Here is a 17,716-nt window from a genome sequence, read left to right as displayed (position 1 = left end):
ATCGACCAGGGGAGGGTTGGGCCGTAAGGAAAAGTGGACGGAGGTATAAAAATCGGTTTTGAAAGGGAGCGAGAGCATTTCGTTTTATCAGAAGAAGCCATCTCTGGTTTTCTTCATTTTCTTTGCGATTATCTTTCCGTTTCTTTCACTTTCACGGGAACCAAACAGGGGATGAAAAGAAGTAAAATATGAGGAGAATTCATTAGTGAAATGTCGAAGTTTTTCTGGTGTTAGAAGTTCTGTCTGACTACCTGTTTCTATGTTTTTCTCGGAATCCGAACGGAGGATTTTCGAAGGGAAATTGATGAGAGTTTGATACTGAAGGTTGACGGTTTTTCCTTGTTAGAAGATCTGGAGCTATTGAAGAATGGTATTTTTAGAAAGAGTGTGTGTTTAGAGGTTTGTAATTGAGCGCAGAGGATCGGTTTTGCAATGTTTTTTGTGTAATTAATTCCATCAATTAACTCAATTTGTTTTGTTTTTGTTTAGCAGATAAAATTACTAGTGATTCAGTTCGAGAAATTCGAGTTTTTGAGGTTTGTAATTGAGAACAGAGTTCGATTTTGTGTGGCGAATAATGTGAATTAAGTCTAATTTTTGTTCAATTTTGTTTAACAGATACACATTTTGAGGGATTTGAGTGGAGTTTGTACGAAACTGAAGTTTCTCTCTTCATTGATTAGATCCAAATCTGACAACAAAACTGAAGATTGGAGCTTTGAAAATGCAATCATTTCGTCGAAAATCTGTAATAGATTTGCATAGAAGGCAGGAAATCCTTACCTCTGAACAAAAAAATTCAGATATTCAAGTAATTGTTGTTGGAAATTTAGCTGAAGATTTAATGTTGGTTGTGATCTCTGTTTTTTGCAGTTCGTGAGGCTCTCTGCTAGCAAATCGGTCTACTCTGTTCTTTGGTCCGTTCTTCATTGAACGGAGCTTCGATTCTTCTTAGCTTTGTTCTGCGTGCTCTACTGTGTTGTTTAATAATCGCCTTTTGAAGAATTTTTCGGCAACGTGGAAATTTTCTGGTAATGCCATGATTTTGATGAATCTCTCTTTCTCTCTCTCTGAGAATCCATGTCCGAGTTCGTGTTGTTTGCATTTCGATTCTACCTTCAATTCAATTTGTCTTCTTGTTCCCTTTGTTTCTGAGGATTTGGTAATGAAAACTTGTTATTTTAGTGACAAGTTGTGCGTTGTTGGGTGAAAATTTTCTGATTTGATCGTTTATTTCTTATCCTCCTCATCCTTGTCTTCGCTCTCTGTTTGGTTGGAAAGAAAACGGGCGAGAAAAAAATATTGGATTACGTTGTTTTCGGATTTCCAAATATTGAAAAGCTCGTCTCAGTCAAGCCAAATCATTGTATTAGGCTCAATTGAGGTTGTTGTTTCTGGTTCATCGGTTTGTGATTTCTCGGGTCACAAATGGCGAGAAATCCGAATTTAAAAAATCCGCCTTCTTTTATTTTCCTACATTTTCCTAGCAACCAAACGCATCTAAACATAACTCTCTCTCTCATTTTCCTTCTATTATTAAACCCCTTCCTTGGATTTTTTTTTTCTTTTCTTTTCTTTTCTTTTCCCGACAACAGTCACACTTAGTTTTTTCCTCTGTGACGGCTTTGATACCTTTTTCAAGTTGAAGAAAATTCTCATCCGCCGACCCGTCTGCCCTTTCATTCCTGGGAAACAACAAGGAAAAGGAAAAGGAAAACGAAGATAAAATGCCTCAATTGTCTCACACGTTTTCCTGCGTTTTCTCTCGTTTTTTTCCCAACAAGAAAACAGGAAGAACCAATAATGTAAATTTCAATTTCAATTTCATTTTGTAGAATCAGCCCTCAAATTCGGGGGAGTTGTAGATAAGAGTGGTATCCAAATCTTAATACAAATCTTAATTTTCGATTTTCATTTTTTTTTCCCTTTCTTTTGCGGTTTTTCCAGTGTTGCGAGATGAGATTAACCATAGTTAAATGAAGGCCTCAACTAGAGTTAATCATGAATGTGTTTTGGAATGGGACAGGTGTACAAAAAGGGTGAAGGATATGGAAAAGGAGGGAGTGAAAAATAACAATAATAATAGCAGCAGCATCAACAACAACAATAACAACCATAGAGAAAGAAGCGGAGGTGCAGATGATGGGTCGTTGTTGAGAGCGAGCTCTGAGCCTAGATCAACCGCTTCAGACTTTGTGTTGCAGTGGGGGAACCGCAAGCGACTCCGTTGTATGAAGATCCAAGTCAAGGACGACTCGGCCCCGGTTCACAAGACCACGGTCCGAGTCGACCGCCGAGTGGTTAGAGCTGATAAGGACTCTCTGAATCAACCCACCACCACCGCTGCAGCCACCAGTAACGGGTATTTTAATCTCCGCCACCGCCCATCTTCGCCTCAGCCACCTCCGCCTCCGCCTCCACAACGCGTTCTCAGGTAACTCCCACTTGCTTTTTTTACTTTTGGTTGTTGGTGGTTGCTTCACATTTAATATAATTGACTCATCTGCAAATCCAATTATAAAATCCCTCCTATAAAATTCTATAGAGTTAGTCCCACAAATGGTGTCCTCTGACGCATTTTGTGGTTTTCTGCGGTTTTGTTGAAGCATTCACATTTGTGCCTTAGGCAGCGTTTCTGAGGATTATTGTGGAAAATCTAACATTACCTTTCTTCAAAAGACAAGCATTTCTGTGATGAAATATTTTAGAAAGTTTTGATACCCAAAAAGAATATATCTTGAAATCATCACTCCAAATTTGGTCCCTTCTCATTTAGTGCACTAGATGGATCTTGCTAAACGCCAGGGAATTTACTAAAATTAGCTCAATATAATAAACTGATGGTTGATATGATATAGGCAGAGGATTTTACCCGTGGAATTAATTGGTTAATTTATTATTCTATTTCTAAACAAAAAAGCATTTATGGTATCTGTATATTCGAAAGGCAAATTAGAAGGGGATGATGGTTTTATTGAGTAAACATTAATCATGCTTCTTCCTATTTGAAGTGGGTATTGGCATCCCAACTTTTTCATGGGGTGGTGAGTGGAGATGGCTGTTCTAGAAATTAAATGGTAGGACATTTTATTCCTGTTTATTATAATGGTTTAATAGAAATAATAAATTTCGTAAAAAGTTTTAACTTGATGATGTTGAAGGTTTTCATATGAATAGACCTTGGATGGATGGTACTATTCATATCCGTATAAGATACGAAGTGTTGCTTTAGCCTAATGATGCACTCCTAACAGTATAACCCTTTGACCTCTGAGTTGATGTTTAAATGCCTCATGGTATGGTGGGGATACTCACACCTGATTTTTTATTTTTTTTTTTTCTCCTTAGGTCTGGCTAGTCGGGTTACAGATCTCTTCCTCAACGTGTACACCGAAAACTGTCTTTTCCACCCACCATTAGGCGCCGTTGGATATTAACCCAGATTCCTCATCTTGGTCCACTTTATCCTTGTGACGTATCCGCCTTTCGACACGTAGCCCTCACCAAAGATAAAAGGAAACACAAATCCAACGGCCACAAATCTCCATCTGTTTTTCCCTTGTACACCCACCCCCCACCGGAGCACGTTAGTCACAATCCCACTTGTCAAATATCTCAACCTTTTCAGTTATCATATCAAAAAACAAATAAAAATAAAATGAAAAATAAAAACCCTCCCTTCAGAAAAGTAGAATGAATACATAGCAGTCCCCAAACCACCCCATTTTCCACGCGAAACCCGCCTATATTCCGGTCTCCGCTACGCATAAAGCCATAATCGAGATCACCACAGAAGCCCATTCTCGTAATTCCATATTTACCAAATTAAATTTTCATTTTCGTTTTGTTACCTGTTGTTTTGTTTTATTTTTTTTGGGAATAATTATTTCCACTTTTACAGGATGATATATATGGAATATGATGATATCTATGTGTTTGTTGTGTAAATGTTTTCAGGAACTCAGAAAATTCAAGTGCCATGAAAGGGCAAAGCAACGGCGTACGTGGGTTCTCTTCTCCGGCAAGAGACCAGGACAGGAGAGGTAATCATCACAACGCTAACAACCACCACCATAACAATGATAATAAGTCGGCCTCGTCGGAGACGGCCCACGACAGCAAGAAGGGAGGAGGAGGGTCTTCGTCGGCTGGCAGCGAGGCTGTGCCGCCCGTCTGGCCTCCTAAGTTTGTTATTGCCCTCACCAACAAAGAGAAGGAAGAAGATTTCATGGCCATTAAGGGCTCCAAACTCCCCCAGAGACCCAAGAAACGGGCCAAGTTTATTCAACGCACTCTCAATGTAAGCCTACGCCCCCCATGACTTTTCCTCTTTTTCTTGCTGATTTTTTTTATTATCATAATTAATTTCCCAATACCCCTTTTTAGAAGAAAAAAATTATATATAGGTTTGATTTTATTTTATTTGTGGGATCACCTGGCATTTATTTCGCTCCACCTTTTTTAAGGTATTCTCTTCCATTTTTTCCCCCTTTTTCTTTACCCTATTATGATTTATAAATTTGTATATCGGGTATTATTTTCATGAGGAGGTGGACGAAATTTAACAAGTACGTATACGTGTAAGTGGGAAAGAAGGGGCTAAGTACTGAATTGGTGATGGAGACGACACGTGTCAGTATAGGAGTGGGCTTCTAAATCAGTTACCTGATTTTGTGAGTGGTATTGGGGGTTAGTGGGATTAGATCGGGACGGACGGTACATAGGTGTGCCAGGTGTACGGTTCCGATTAAAAGGGTACTCTCTTTCACTAGACTTGTCAATGAAGCAAGGAGGTTTTCAAATACAAACCGACAAAACCGAGGGTATAGAAGTGAGGGGCGTGCCACGGTTGCAATTTTGTAATATTTTTCAAAGTGAAGGGGTGTAAAGTGTAATCATAAAATAACTGTATATATGTTTTAATATTTAATAAAAATATATGTTTTAATTTATACCAGTGGGGTGCACACCACGCCACCAGCTTGGACCACACTGGCAGTGCAACTGTGAAAAGCACAAAAGAACATGTACAATTTTGTTTTACTTTTATTCCTTTTTAATGAAAGCATTTTTGTTAACAAAATATCACAAACGACAGCCTCGTCAAATTGAAGTAAACTAGGAGTTTGATTACAATATTGGAATTGATTTGTTGTATGTGATGTGTGTACAGCTAGTAAGCCCCGGTGCGTGGCTATGCGATCTGACTCTAGAGCGATATGAGGTCAGGGAGAAGAAGATTTCCAAGAAGGTACCTCCAACCTCCTTAATTTCACTCGCTTGTGTCTTTTTCTTGGAAAGCTCTGGTGGGAAAAGATAAATTTTTTTTATATAAGCTGAGTTTAGACACTCAAAAAGAGGTGTGTGGCCGACTCATAGGGATGGTTGTAAAATATATGAAAATTCATGTGTTTCTTTATTTGCAGAAACCGAGGGGCTTGAAGGCAATGGGTAACATGGAATCCGACTCGGAATAGACGGGGAATCTAGAATAATAATAGGGTTGGGCAAGGAAGATGATGGCGGGATATTTTGTGAGAGGTCTGGTTTTTTCTTTTTCTTTTTCCTTTTCCTTTTGGGAACAACTTTGTAAATGATGATGGCTTTTCACCCTGTGAGAAGAATGAAGACATAAGATTTATATCCGTATTTGCTCTCTCTTTCTCATCTTCAGAATCCGATTCCCAAGTTTAATAACATATTTATGCAAACACAAAAAAGTTAAAAAAAAAACAGATGGCAATAGGTTATTAGACTTCCGGAGCAGATTTGTAAATATATTTCTAAACCACTCTGGATCTTCGTCATCCTCACTTTGAAAAAAAAGTGATTAAAATGGGCACATTTCATAGCATAAGATCTATTATTGGAATGGGCAATGTTTCAATCCCATTCATTTCATTACAAGTGGGATCCAGCTGAAGAAAGTTCAACAAAAAGGAAACCTTGTACTACACACTAAAACAGTAAAACTAGAACCAACAAGAGTGATGGGAAGGAGAAATATACTAAAAGTCTTCCTCATAATTACCCAAAATCACGAACCCTAATCATGCTTAATGAACGAATGATTCATCACCTAAAAGCAGAAAAGCTCCCCACCAACCCACCATTAGACAGCACTTTGTTACTTGTCGTAACCGGGCACCAGGCACCAGGTGATAGTGGGTACCCCTTTGGTTATGAAATTTTGAAAAATTAACAAATAATGGTGCTCCCTTCAATTACAAAGAGCTCTCGATTCTCGGATAATCAGACCCACTAGTCAGTAGTCACCACAAAAAAAAATTGCTTCATCACTCTGCAATGATGATTTCATCCCACAAAAGCCCAAAAAAAATACGCTGTTCAATATCTCTCACAATCACATGGTATCATTTCGTTGTTCATTTCAAGCCAAAGTCTACCGCTCCCTTCAATTAATAAACGCCCTCCCCCACCCTTTTTATTTATTTATTATTATTATTCTTATTTTATTATATTATTTTTAATTTTCTTCTCCATTTCTGAAGCATATTATAAGTGCTTTACCATTACGAAAACATACAAAAAAGCTTTCAATTATTTTGAGGGAAAACAAAGACATTCTCATGATACACAAATTTTCAAAATGTTAGTTTCTAATTATTGCTCGGAATATTTTAAAAAATAAAAACTTAAAACACTTGCATTTATTATAAAATAGTAACCTATTTTTAGAACAAAATCCCAAAAACAAAACAGTTTTCGAGGCCTACCTTCCTTCAGGAAATTCAAAATAGCAGAGGCTCAGTTCGAAGATAAATTCAGAAAATTATTTTGGGCAAGCAAAACACAATTCCTAAGTCCATAAAATTCCACGCTGAAATATAGGTAGAGGACAAATACGAAGAGCAGTGGAGATTCTTCAATGGCTGGCATTTCAATCACAAGTTTCAAATTTTGGATTCTCTGAAACTGGTGATGGGAACAGACAGAGCTCTTCTTTATACTCGATACAACAATTCCCCATATGGTGAATCCACGCAATAAAACTGGGAATTATTACTGTACATCAAAATCAAAATATCTTAAGAGTCCTTACAATTCTGGGTTTCTTTTCCTTTCCAAGGTTTCAAATGAGTGCAAAATCAAGACATTCAAATGTTTACAAGATGAGAAATTGTTCATTCAAATTCAAAGGAAAACAGAAATATTTTGGAGAAGGAACAGAGAAACTATGGGAAATTTACACCGTCAAGGACAAGAACACATTAATAGGAAAGAAAATGACAGAATTCATAACTGGAAACATCAAAAGTGAAACTGATTTTGTGCAATTTGGTTGCTGAGAAAGCAGAGAAAACAAAGGAGGAAAACGTGGAAATTAAGAAAACTTCAGAATTAAGAAAACTTTTTGTGTCACTTATTTTGGACTAGTGGAAGATTAGATCAGCATTGGTGTTGGAAAGTGTCCCAAATCCGCTGGTACAACAATTTGAAACCGACAAGATTGCTGAAAAGTTGTAACGTGAATACGAAGACAACTGTTCGAAGTCTTGTATGTTGTGCTGTTTGGTTCTTAAGAAAACAAGAAACCAAACTCCGTAAAGTGAAATAAGCGTATCATTTACGGGAAATGATGTTTCAATTTTTCTACATTTCCCCCCAGTTTCTCAGCAACCAAACGAAACAAAAGGTCAAGTATTAAGGAGCAACAACACAAGCAAATTTCCATATATTAACACAGTAAAGTAAAACCACAATGATAGAGAAACTCACATCTATATAAGGAATTTTATTTACTAAAAAACCATATCAATGGCTTCAAATATGCATTAGACCATCTGTGCAGCAAAACAAAGCGTATATACTGAAAAGAAACAACATCAAAAACCCTAGATCCAACACTACTATCAAACCATGTAAACAAATCAATCTCTAATACCTAAGAGAACCCAATCGCTCTACACGACCCATAGTCACAAACTCTCTCAGAACAAACAGCCAAAAACCTCATCCAGACGATGATATCTTCAAGCCTTCATCACAGATCCGAACACAAATGCCACAACGGCGACGGCACAACCCGCGGCGAAAGATGGCGAGATAGCTCCGGCGGAAGACGCCGGACTAGGAGCCGGTGCCAAATCCTGGGCGGCTACAACGGACGAGAGAATGGCGACGGAGAACACCATCAGTGCAATGAGAGAAGCTCCGGAGAGAGATGAAGCCATCGGTGCGGTGGGAGGGTTTGAGATTACTAAAAGATTGGGAATGTTTCTCGGGAAATAATCTCTCGTAAAACCTAAGCAAAGCTACAAGCAGGAAAGAAGTATCGGTGGTGAGGAGTTTTATAGAGAGAGGAGAGGGAAGTTCGGGCAGCTGCCCGGATTACAGGCTGTAGATTAATTGAGTGACAGCTGGGTTATGTTGTGGGCCTACATTTTCGTTCATGTAAGTATGCGTTTGCTTTAGGCGGTTCTTGGCTTAAACGGCGTCGTTTCCAGGACTCCAAAACGGTGTCGTTTCCTAAGACGGATTCGTTTTGAACCAACATATTCGGTGACATATTGGGTTGAATACGCGCCTTTAGTAAGCAAGACGTGCCGCACTCGCCATCTCAACCGTTGATAGATTAAAACCACTTTTAATTTTTTTAAATAAAAATAATCTAATTTTTCCAATTTTCTATTTTCTGTTATTTAACTTCAAAAAAAATTACATTTACCAATTTTTAAATATATATTTTTTATAATTTATTATGAAAATTATTTAAATATATATCAAAGCTTTTAGGAGAAAAAAGGGTATTACTATTTTTTATATTTAAATTTTAAAGTAAACTTTTATTTCTGAAAATTATTAAATGAGAAAAAAATTTCAATCTTTCGTGAATAAATGCAAAAGCATGGTTTTTTTTATATAATTTTTGGAGCGTGAGCACACGCACGCTCGTACATGGTGATGCGGTTTTGAGAAAGGAACGATAACGCAGACCACATTCTGCAATCACGCGATTCCAGCGCTACTCACTGCAAAGATGCGGCGTCAGTGGGGCCCGCGTGTTAAGTAGCCAACAAAAGACTGACACGTTGAGAGTTGAAAAGAGACGGTCCTCAAATTGACGTAAAAGATACGACACGTGTATGGTGAGATTTGACTTGTCGTTTTCTCTAGTGTGTTTCGAGAAGTTTCCGTTTGCGCCCCTCTGGCCACCGGGGTTGGAATTACCAAAATGCCCATCTCCAACCCCAACGCCCAATCACATGTTTTGGGCCCTAACGATGTTTTTGCTTTTAGTATTTAAACAAAAAAAAATGTTTTCAAGCATATAAAAATTACTTCTAAACAAACATATCATATCCTTCATTTATTTTCATTTGAAAAAGTATATATATATATGATTAAATAGTTACTTTCAATTTTAAAATACGTCTACAAAGTCTAAAAATTTTGATATCGGGTTGAATCTGGTAGGAAGGAAGAAATAAAAACCCCACATGGGTTGATTTCGGGTCAATTTCTAAAATAATTCTGTTAGTGGGGATATTGGGTTTGAAATTATGTGGTGGATGTGATTGTTAGTTATTTGTCCCAGTCTAAATGCCATTGAGAATTTTAGGCCTTGCATGTAATTCTCCTTCTCTTTAATGTCATTTATGTATGATTTGCATTAAGTAGATGTCATGTCACGTGCAGTCATCTTCTAAAGGGGTAGAAATTTTAAGGTTGAATTTAACTTCAAATTTTGAAAAAGTGTCCTTCAATTTCATAAAATTTTGAAAAATATTTTAAAGACTTTTTTAATGGGAATATATTTTTTTAATTTAAAATGTATTCATAGTCATTTTTATTTATTTATTAAAAACTGTTTTTGAAGACTTTATGGTTGAGCCGGGTATGTATTCGAATAGGTTCCAAAAGAATTTCTATTGACAGTAGCTTTTAATTATTTTTTAAAATAAAATTTTAATTAGGAATTCAAATATTAAAAAAAAATAGACTAATTATTAATAAATACAATGCAAAAGTTTCTAATATATTTTTTATATTTCAATTTATTACTTAAAACATTTTTAGAAAAACAATTGAAAACACACTAAAATTTGTTTTCAAAAACATCCTTTTCGAAACAAATTCTTTCTATTAAAAGTAAGCTGAAAAAAAAAAAATTGTTTTCAAGCGCGGATACCAAGTGGGAGCATTGTAATTGAATTCCCAGTATGCCAACTATTTCCACAATTATTGAGTTTGAATTAACAATCAACCCAACCTCCCTTGCACATCTTAAAGAGAGATTGTTTTTTGAAACAGAATTTTACTTTTAGAAATAAGGTAAAACCATCTTCAAGAACTGGAAACCGGTTCGAAAATACTACCAAACACATCATAAATCACCTAACTTTCATCATAAATGTCAATATTGACCCCTTTTAAAGAAAACCCAACATAAATTAAATACCACCAACTCAAATTAAGAAATAATTCAATCGACTCAAGATACTTAATCCAAATCTAACCCAATCTCATTTTTTTAAACTTTAGATTGAGTTCGATTTTTCCAAATTAAACTCGGATTAAACTTCAATGGATTAATCATGTTATATATATAATTCGGAATTCATCTATAATATTTTTTACTAAATTCTTTTCTATGTATTTATATGAAAATTTAATAATAAATAGGGCAAAATTTCAAGATTAAATTGGGATCGGTTTAGGCTCGAATTATCCGAACCTCAGCTCAAATCCAATCAAAATTTTAACGCTAGGGTTGAAAAAACTTAACCCAATCCCAATATTAAAAAAGATTGTTCATGCCTACCCAAACTTTGGGCAATTTAGGTTTGATCAATCCGTTCAAGTTGCACCCTTGTATAAAATTGGTTGCAATGGGGAAAAGATGAAAAAATTTGACTGAAATTGTATTAAAATTGAGTACACACTAAGCTCCAGATAATAATCCGACTATGATGATGCTATAAAGATGGGCACTAGTGATACTTCTTTATGTACATCTAAAATTGCGTGGCTGGATTATTCACCTAAAACTCACTAGTTTACAAGAGAGAAATCAGATATGAGAGTTAGAGATTCAAAGAATTTTCTGGGTTTCTCTCAAAAAACTATTATCGCTCAAAACCCTAAGTGTTTGTGTGCCAACTGTAACAGAGGTTCCAGGGTACTGGGAGCAAACTTTCTTGCAAAAAGAAAACAAGTAGAGGAAGGCTGATTGTTGTAGAGGCACTTGTGATTGCTGACAACTCTGTGTAGAAACTCCTCTGTGATATCTGCTTTCCCAAAGGTAGCAGGGTGAGCACCGCCTCTTGACCAATCGACCCAAGTAATGCTTCTGTTTGCTATAAGGTGTCCTGATTGAATGGTTAGCATGGTGGGGAAGTAGTGCTCATCCACATAGCATGCTGGTTTGCAGAACTCCTCAAACTTCTTGTAGAACGTGGTATCTTCTACTATGTTGACTGCAAGTTTTCGGTTAACTTCAAACCATTGGGCTCCTTTACGCCACTGGGAAATGCTCACCTCAGGTTTCATATTCCCATTATACCGACCCCTTCCATATGGCCCAGGGTCATCAAATGCACCCATGAAGCTATATTTGGACTTCATTATGTAGTGGTAGATGAGGGTGAAATTGTAGAGAGGAATGCATGATTCAGAAAGAAGAACGAACCGTTCATTGGAGATATCAAGCAATGCATTTGCGAGGAGCCTTCTCTCTGCATCACACATACTCATCCTCCCCCACTCTGCCACCTGAAATGGAGGGCAACCACATAAATCATCAGCCGCTCAATGGAATACCTAACTTTTTATAACAAATGTAGAAGTTTCTACATGCCCAACTGGTTGAAATTAGAATAGAATATTGAAATTTCCCCAACTTTTTTACGACTGATATTTATATGTAGGTTGTAGATGATTCCTTAGTAAATCATTGTCACTAAGGGGTTTCTATTTCGGTCTATATTCCCAAGTCTAAAAGCAATTGATACGATAGACATCATAAAAATCACAAACATAACAATAGAAAATAAATCAATTGATTTCATAGGGAATAACAACTAGCCATGCAATTCCAAACATCAATTAAAAGCTTTACGTCTCAGGAAGAGGAGACGAAGAGGAACTTTGTTGGAATGCAAAATCAATAAGCAGCAATTTGCATGACAATTGCACAAACCAGGCAAGAATATAATGATTTACTGGGAGTGCAGTCCTCTACTTTCAAGTGCAACAGCCAAGGTAAAGCATTCTTCTGTGTCTCAGGAACAGAAGGTGAACCAACAAGTGAAGCCTCAATGCTATTGAAGTTTCCCTACTTGGTTACGGTAAAGCCAATGGTGCCCAAGAGTTTGACATGCAGCTGCCTCCCCAAAGGGGGGAAAGTGGGATCCACTCTTCAAGTCCTACTTAAAGCAGCTTGAAGGGAGGGAGGGGAGAATAATCAACAGGCTATCTTCAGTCTAGGCTACATTAAACTCAACAGAACCTTTATCCCAATTAATATTCTTTCATAGTATTCATCATCCACACAATGCCTTCATTCAGACTCTCAGCTAATTAATGAGGATATCAACATTGCCATCTGTCAGCCACATTGATCAGTAGCATCCGTATAAAACATGTCTAATCCTTCATAAAACATAACCCAGAATCATCTCTTCAACTTAAGAAATTGGGATCTCTATAGCTGTTATTCCATAAAATTTAAAACTGAAAACCAGACTTTATTGCTATGAATGGTTCCAAAAAAGTACCCTAAGGAAAAAAAAAAAAAAAAAAAAATCTAAGGAAAATGATTTTCTCATGTTTGGTTTTATCATGGAAAATAAAATATAATTAAAATTAATTAGAAACCTATGCATTTTCAAATTATTTAAGCTTTATATAAGAGAGTTAAAATAAGTTAAATGAGTTTGAAGCAGCATATGAAAACAATTTATTAACATTAAATGTGTTTTCTATCTTCCTTTACTTTTTTTCTTTCCTTATACTTTTCCTCTATAGTTTCTTTTCTTTGCATTTTTACCCTCAAAATTTTCAGAAAACAAACATAGCCTAAATAATTTATCAATATTGAAATAAGTAATATATTAAGCATTTTCATATCAAGATGACACAAAGAAAACCCATAATATCTCAAGAAACCATAATCAAGTTAATCAACTACCAGTTTCTCTGCCATCTCAATTTTGAGGAATGATTCAACAACCATATCAGTCACTTAAACATATCTATAAGCTTAAAATTCATGTTTGCTTGCACAAGCTTAATTATCTTCCCTTTGACCATTTTTAATAAGTAAAATTATGTAGATATACTAAATAGAAAGGGCAAGCCCCTCATGTTTATGCATGAATGCGCGTAAACAAGAAGAGGAACTGCATAAGCAAAATTCATGCAAAGTCAAAAACTCCAAAATGCCCAAAAGCTAGACCATAGAGCCCTCTCCACCACTACAGTATCAGTTTATTGCAGTCTTTCCAAATGTGCAAAAATGGACATGCATTCGGTTACTGCATTAGCACGTTGTCACACACTTGCTCATCTGCATTTATGTGGCTTAAAACACCTGCCAAATTTTTTTCCATGTATTCATCTTGGCATCACCAAGGAACATTAAACCTACAAAAATGATCCTCCTTCCCTTTTCAAGCCACCTTGCCATGTATCAACAAGAGATCAACCAATTATGCATACTCCTAGTACAATTTTGTTGGGAACAACCCACCCAATTCTTACTATAGTTTTACCATCAAAATATTATCCCAAGCTTTCATCAACAGAAAAGGACTGCCTTGAATGAATGCCATAAAGAGATTCTTACACCTACCTCATCAAAAAATGAGAAAAAACCTCAAGATGAGAACTTACCATTTTGGTTCTTTCTCCAACTTATAGTATTGTGGCTTAACTCCGCAGCATTGCTAGCTACACTAAACTTTCCAATATAACAAGCCCTTTTCCATACCATTCCTGCAAATCAGATCTAAGGATTCCAAAGCACAGTATCTACAAGACTACTACGCATTGCAGGTAAACTTGTTATCATATGAACATTCTCATCAAAAGTACAGGGAGTAAAGCTTAGCCTATGAAACACAAAGCCATGATGTGTAAAATCCCAAACCGATTTCTTGATTAGATTGCAAACACCACCTTCTTAAATTCCTCCCAAACACCTAACCATAGGTTTCCCCTGCTTAGAGCACCAAACCATGAGTTTCCTAACTCAATTGTAAAGGCATCACATTTCCCGACGAATGAAACAGATTGTAAAGGCCCTTATCAAAGGCCAAAAAAAATTGTAAAAGCATTTAGTTATGCTTTAACATTTATAAGGCAGCAATGATTCCAATACAAGAATAAACATGTAGGATTCAAAGAAAAAGGGTTTTTATACCATAAAACAAAAGAAGTAGAACTCACAACAAAATATTCACAAGCAAATTGCACAAATTATAAATCTTCACGTACCTTGCTTGGTATCTGTCTCCTATAGAAAACCGATGAGGCAGGGAAATTGGCCTGGAATGATGGCGTCGAATGAATGTAGATTGAATAAAGCCCTTCATGCCCCTTCAAAAACCTCTCCCAGAGAGGTCCCAGCGGCAATGGGCCCTTAGTCAAGAACATGAATGCAACCTTTGGAACTCTCTGAAATGGGTACTTCTTCACCTTAGGGGCAAAAGATGCCCTCCAGAGAAGCTCTGTGTCATTCATTGTATGGAGCAAAGTTGAAGGAGGCTTAATCCACCGATCTAAGCCACCCACCTCCTCATAGCAGGGCTGGAAACTAGACTGCGGCGATGTCAATGTAGTAGAAACTCCAAAACGTTTAATCATGTATACACTAATGACTGAAAACGCGACACAGAGAGCCAGAAACAGCCCAAATATCTGAAGCAGCCTTAGAGGCAAAACCCTGGATTGATTTGTTCTGCTTGTATTTGCAGGATCCTTCCCTTCCTCAGTCGACAACGCCCTTGATTGCATATTGATAACTCTCCGGTTTCAAAATTCAGTTTCTGGGTATTCTGTTTTGACCAAGATCAAATCCAAAAACACCCCACCCTTTTTCTAATCGGAAACAGTTCAAATTCTTGTCAATCATCAACTTCTCCCCTGAAAACTACCAAACCCAGATTCCTAAATTGTATATCTTATAACCCAAACGGTGAAAAGGGTCCGGGTTCCACCATTTGGGTATTGGGATTACCAGCTAAAACTATTTGCCTTCAATACAAAGAAACGTTTTAGAGATCAAGGCCGGAATCATTCTACATAAAAAAATTGAGTTCTTATCACATGGGTGTTAGGCAAAGAGAGATTTCCCAAGAATCAAACAGGTCTGGCACAAACAAACAGAGAGATAAAAAGCATCTAATAGACACCGTACCACAGAGACAGTGGTTTCAGGATGAATAAATGAGGGAGAAATTGGTACTTGGATCTTTCAATACACAGCACGAATTGCATCAGAATGGAGTTGAATGAGAGATGGACTGGTCAGAGAGAGATGGTGTGGTCAGGGAGAGAGAGGGAGAGGTATGGCGGGCAGATGCAGATGGCAGAGAAAGAGAGCCCAGAGGAGTTGGAGAATATAGAGAGAGAAAGTAGAAACTCGTGGGATAAATTCCGGAGTAAACAATCTAGGGATTCCCTTGGGTTTTAAGGTTTTAGTTTTCCTTTATTTATTTTTATTTTTATTTTGGGTTTTTTCAGAATAGAGAGGTTGGCATTTTGTCCCTTCTGTTGGTATTTTTGTGGTTTGGCAGGTACAATGGACGGTATTTACAACTCATACCCAAGGGCCATCTAAAAATAAAAATAAAAATTAGAAAATATTTTTTAAATTTTTAAAAATTGAGAGAAAAAAATAATAATTATTGAATAATGTATTTTCCCTTATTTAAGAAAAACGTGCAGATTTTTTTTCTTTTTTCTTTATTTTTTTTCTTATATATTTTTTTATAAATAAAAAATAATTATTTTTACCAATTTTTTTTTCTTTTCCTTGACAATTTTCAATGGGGTTGAATTTTTTTTGTGTTATAAAAGAACAATTTAATATTAGATTGGAAAAGAAAAACGTTATAATTTGAAACCCCATTCATTACGTTACGATTTTATTTCCAGAGGTTATGGTGTAAGTGGCCCTAATAACGGCAAAAACATAGGAATTTAATTATGGGAAACCTTTTTTATTTCAGAAGAAATTTGTTTTGAAGTGTAACAATAGAAAATTATAGTATGATTAAAAATTTTAGGAAAAAAAAAAAGAAATTTTTTTAAGGCAATTTTTACGACTATGGGGTTTTGAGAATGTGTTGGGTTAATAAATAAATAATAAATTTGGTTAACATGGGGTGCCTGTACGTGCATGTGATTGATTAATTGTCAAGAGACTGGGACCATTTGACACGTGACAAGTTAAGCATGGGTCACATGATGTTTCACGACCCACAGTTTGCGGAGCCACCGCCACGCGACCAGACTGATTTTGGGTTTTTGGACTTGAGCTTCGTGGCGCGTTTCCATTGGAGGAATGCAGTTGGGTTTGTCTAAGGCTTGGCGTGTACAAAGATGACTCCTTCGTTTGGTTCTAATCATATTAAATATTTGTCTACAAAAAACGACGTCGTGTTCACCTCTTTCCTCCTTTCACAAAGGACCGATCCGCGTAACAATACCATATTTCAGTGTTTCACGCGTCTACGAGAAGATTCAAACCCCCACCAAAAATATCTCTACTCCCAACGTTTTTTTAAAAATAAATTTGATGTTCCCAACGTTTAAAAAAAAAAAAAAATTTGACGTGTAAAAGAATAGCTTTGCTATCACCAAAATTATAATTTTTAAATATTATAATTTTTTTTTAAGTATGAAGGAATTTATTGCATAAATCAAAACAAAACTTCTATAAAAAAACAACAACATTATCCTGCTTTTTATATCAAGATTTTTTTTCAACCATAAGTTTTTAATACAAAAGTAACCACTAGGCTTTTTAAAAATCATCCTATTTGGAAAAAAAAGTATATTTATGTCATTTCACACAAAAATTTATTTTTGAAAAACAAAACATAAAAATAAAGATATTTTAGTTAAGAGTATTTAATAATTCTTGAGAATAATTGTGTTTTAGAAAATTAAGCTTTGATCATATAAGTTCACCGTTTAAGTCCAAGATCTAAAGAAATTATGAAAATTGAGAAGAATAACATGAATTTGTCATTTTTCCATAAATGACCTTTACTCACTATTAAAAAAAATATATAAAAATATTAATTTAAATTTTATTCTTTTTATAAACCTTAATAAAATTTAATATAATTTAATAATTTGAGAAAAAATACACAATTTTTCAAAAAATATTATTATTATTATTATTTAAAAAGCAAACATCTTGAAAAATATATATTTTTAGAATATATTTTTCAAAAAATTAGTTTTTTAAAAATAATAAATTTTCAAAATAATTATTTAAAAAATTAAGATAAAATTTTTTTTCAAATAATAAAAAATAGTTTTGAAATGTATATTAATCTCTTCATATTTCATATCCGCCTGGGGCCAAAACGTTCAATCTGCACCTTGACTTCCCGAGGGGGCAAAGTAAAAAAAAGTGCTACAATTTTCTTTTCTGCAGCGAGGGGACTCGAACCCGGTCAAGACGTTCAATCTGCACCTTGACTTACCCTTGGGGCAAAGAAATCCAACGCGTCTAAGC

The 17,716-nt window shown here is 35.8% G+C and overlaps 2 protein-coding genes across 5 annotated transcripts; one reads left to right on the top strand and one right to left on the bottom strand.

Moving 5' to 3' along the window:
• The first annotated feature begins 40 nt into the window (after positions 1 to 40).
• On the top strand, positions 41 to 5,649 carry LOC100252590 (uncharacterized). Of its 4 annotated transcripts, none has more exons than XM_059736135.1 (8): positions 41 to 399; positions 490 to 536; positions 619 to 768; positions 874 to 1,031; positions 2,027 to 2,434; positions 3,958 to 4,300; positions 5,174 to 5,251; positions 5,427 to 5,649. In XM_059736135.1, the coding sequence occupies exons 5-8, from the start codon at positions 2,049 to 2,051 to the stop codon at positions 5,475 to 5,477; spliced, it is 858 nt and encodes a 285-aa protein (XP_059592118.1). In that variant the 5' UTR covers positions 41 to 399; positions 490 to 536; positions 619 to 768; positions 874 to 1,031; positions 2,027 to 2,048; the 3' UTR covers positions 5,478 to 5,649. The 4 variants fall into 4 exon arrangements, with proteins under 4 accessions (XP_059592118.1, XP_059592119.1, XP_010648318.1 ...); XM_059736136.1 differs by having other exon boundaries at positions 66 to 370; positions 493 to 536; XM_010650016.3 differs by having other exon boundaries at positions 66 to 370.
• Positions 5,650 to 10,865: 5,216 nt separating this feature from the next.
• On the bottom strand, positions 10,866 to 15,646 carry LOC100249300 (glycosyltransferase BC10). The gene is made up of 2 exons (XM_010650013.3): positions 14,461 to 15,646; positions 10,866 to 11,736 (listed from the first exon to the last, which is right to left on the bottom strand). Exons 1-2 carry the CDS (start codon positions 14,977 to 14,979, stop codon positions 11,098 to 11,100), a joined length of 1,158 nt encoding a protein of 385 aa, XP_010648315.1. The 5' UTR covers positions 14,980 to 15,646; the 3' UTR covers positions 10,866 to 11,097.
• Positions 15,647 to 17,716: the final 2,070 nt, after the last annotated feature.

The sequence above is a fragment of the Vitis vinifera genome, chromosome 4, assembly GCF_030704535.1.
Source record: "Vitis vinifera cultivar Pinot Noir 40024 chromosome 4, ASM3070453v1".
In the NCBI taxonomy this organism is placed as follows: domain Eukaryota; kingdom Viridiplantae; phylum Streptophyta; class Magnoliopsida; order Vitales; family Vitaceae; genus Vitis; species Vitis vinifera.
This window is presented reverse-complemented; position numbering and strand designations above follow the sequence as displayed.

Coding starts and splice junctions, on each gene's coding strand:
- LOC100252590 (XM_059736135.1), top strand. CDS start 2,049: ATGGAAAAGGAGGGAGTGAAAAATAACAATAATAATAGCAGCAGCATC. Junction 4,301..5,173: donor TTATTCAACGCACTCTCAAT/GTAAGCCTACGC, acceptor ATGTGTGTACAG/CTAGTAAGCCCCGGTGCGTG. Junction 5,252..5,426: donor AGAAGAAGATTTCCAAGAAG/GTACCTCCAACC, acceptor CTTTATTTGCAG/AAACCGAGGGGCTTGAAGGC.
- LOC100249300 (XM_010650013.3), bottom strand. CDS start 14,979: ATGCAATCAAGGGCGTTGTCGACTGAGGAAGGGAAGGATCCTGCAAAT. Junction 11,737..14,460: donor GGAGACAGATACCAAGCAAG/GTACGTGAAGAT, acceptor CCTCCATTTCAG/GTGGCAGAGTGGGGGAGGAT.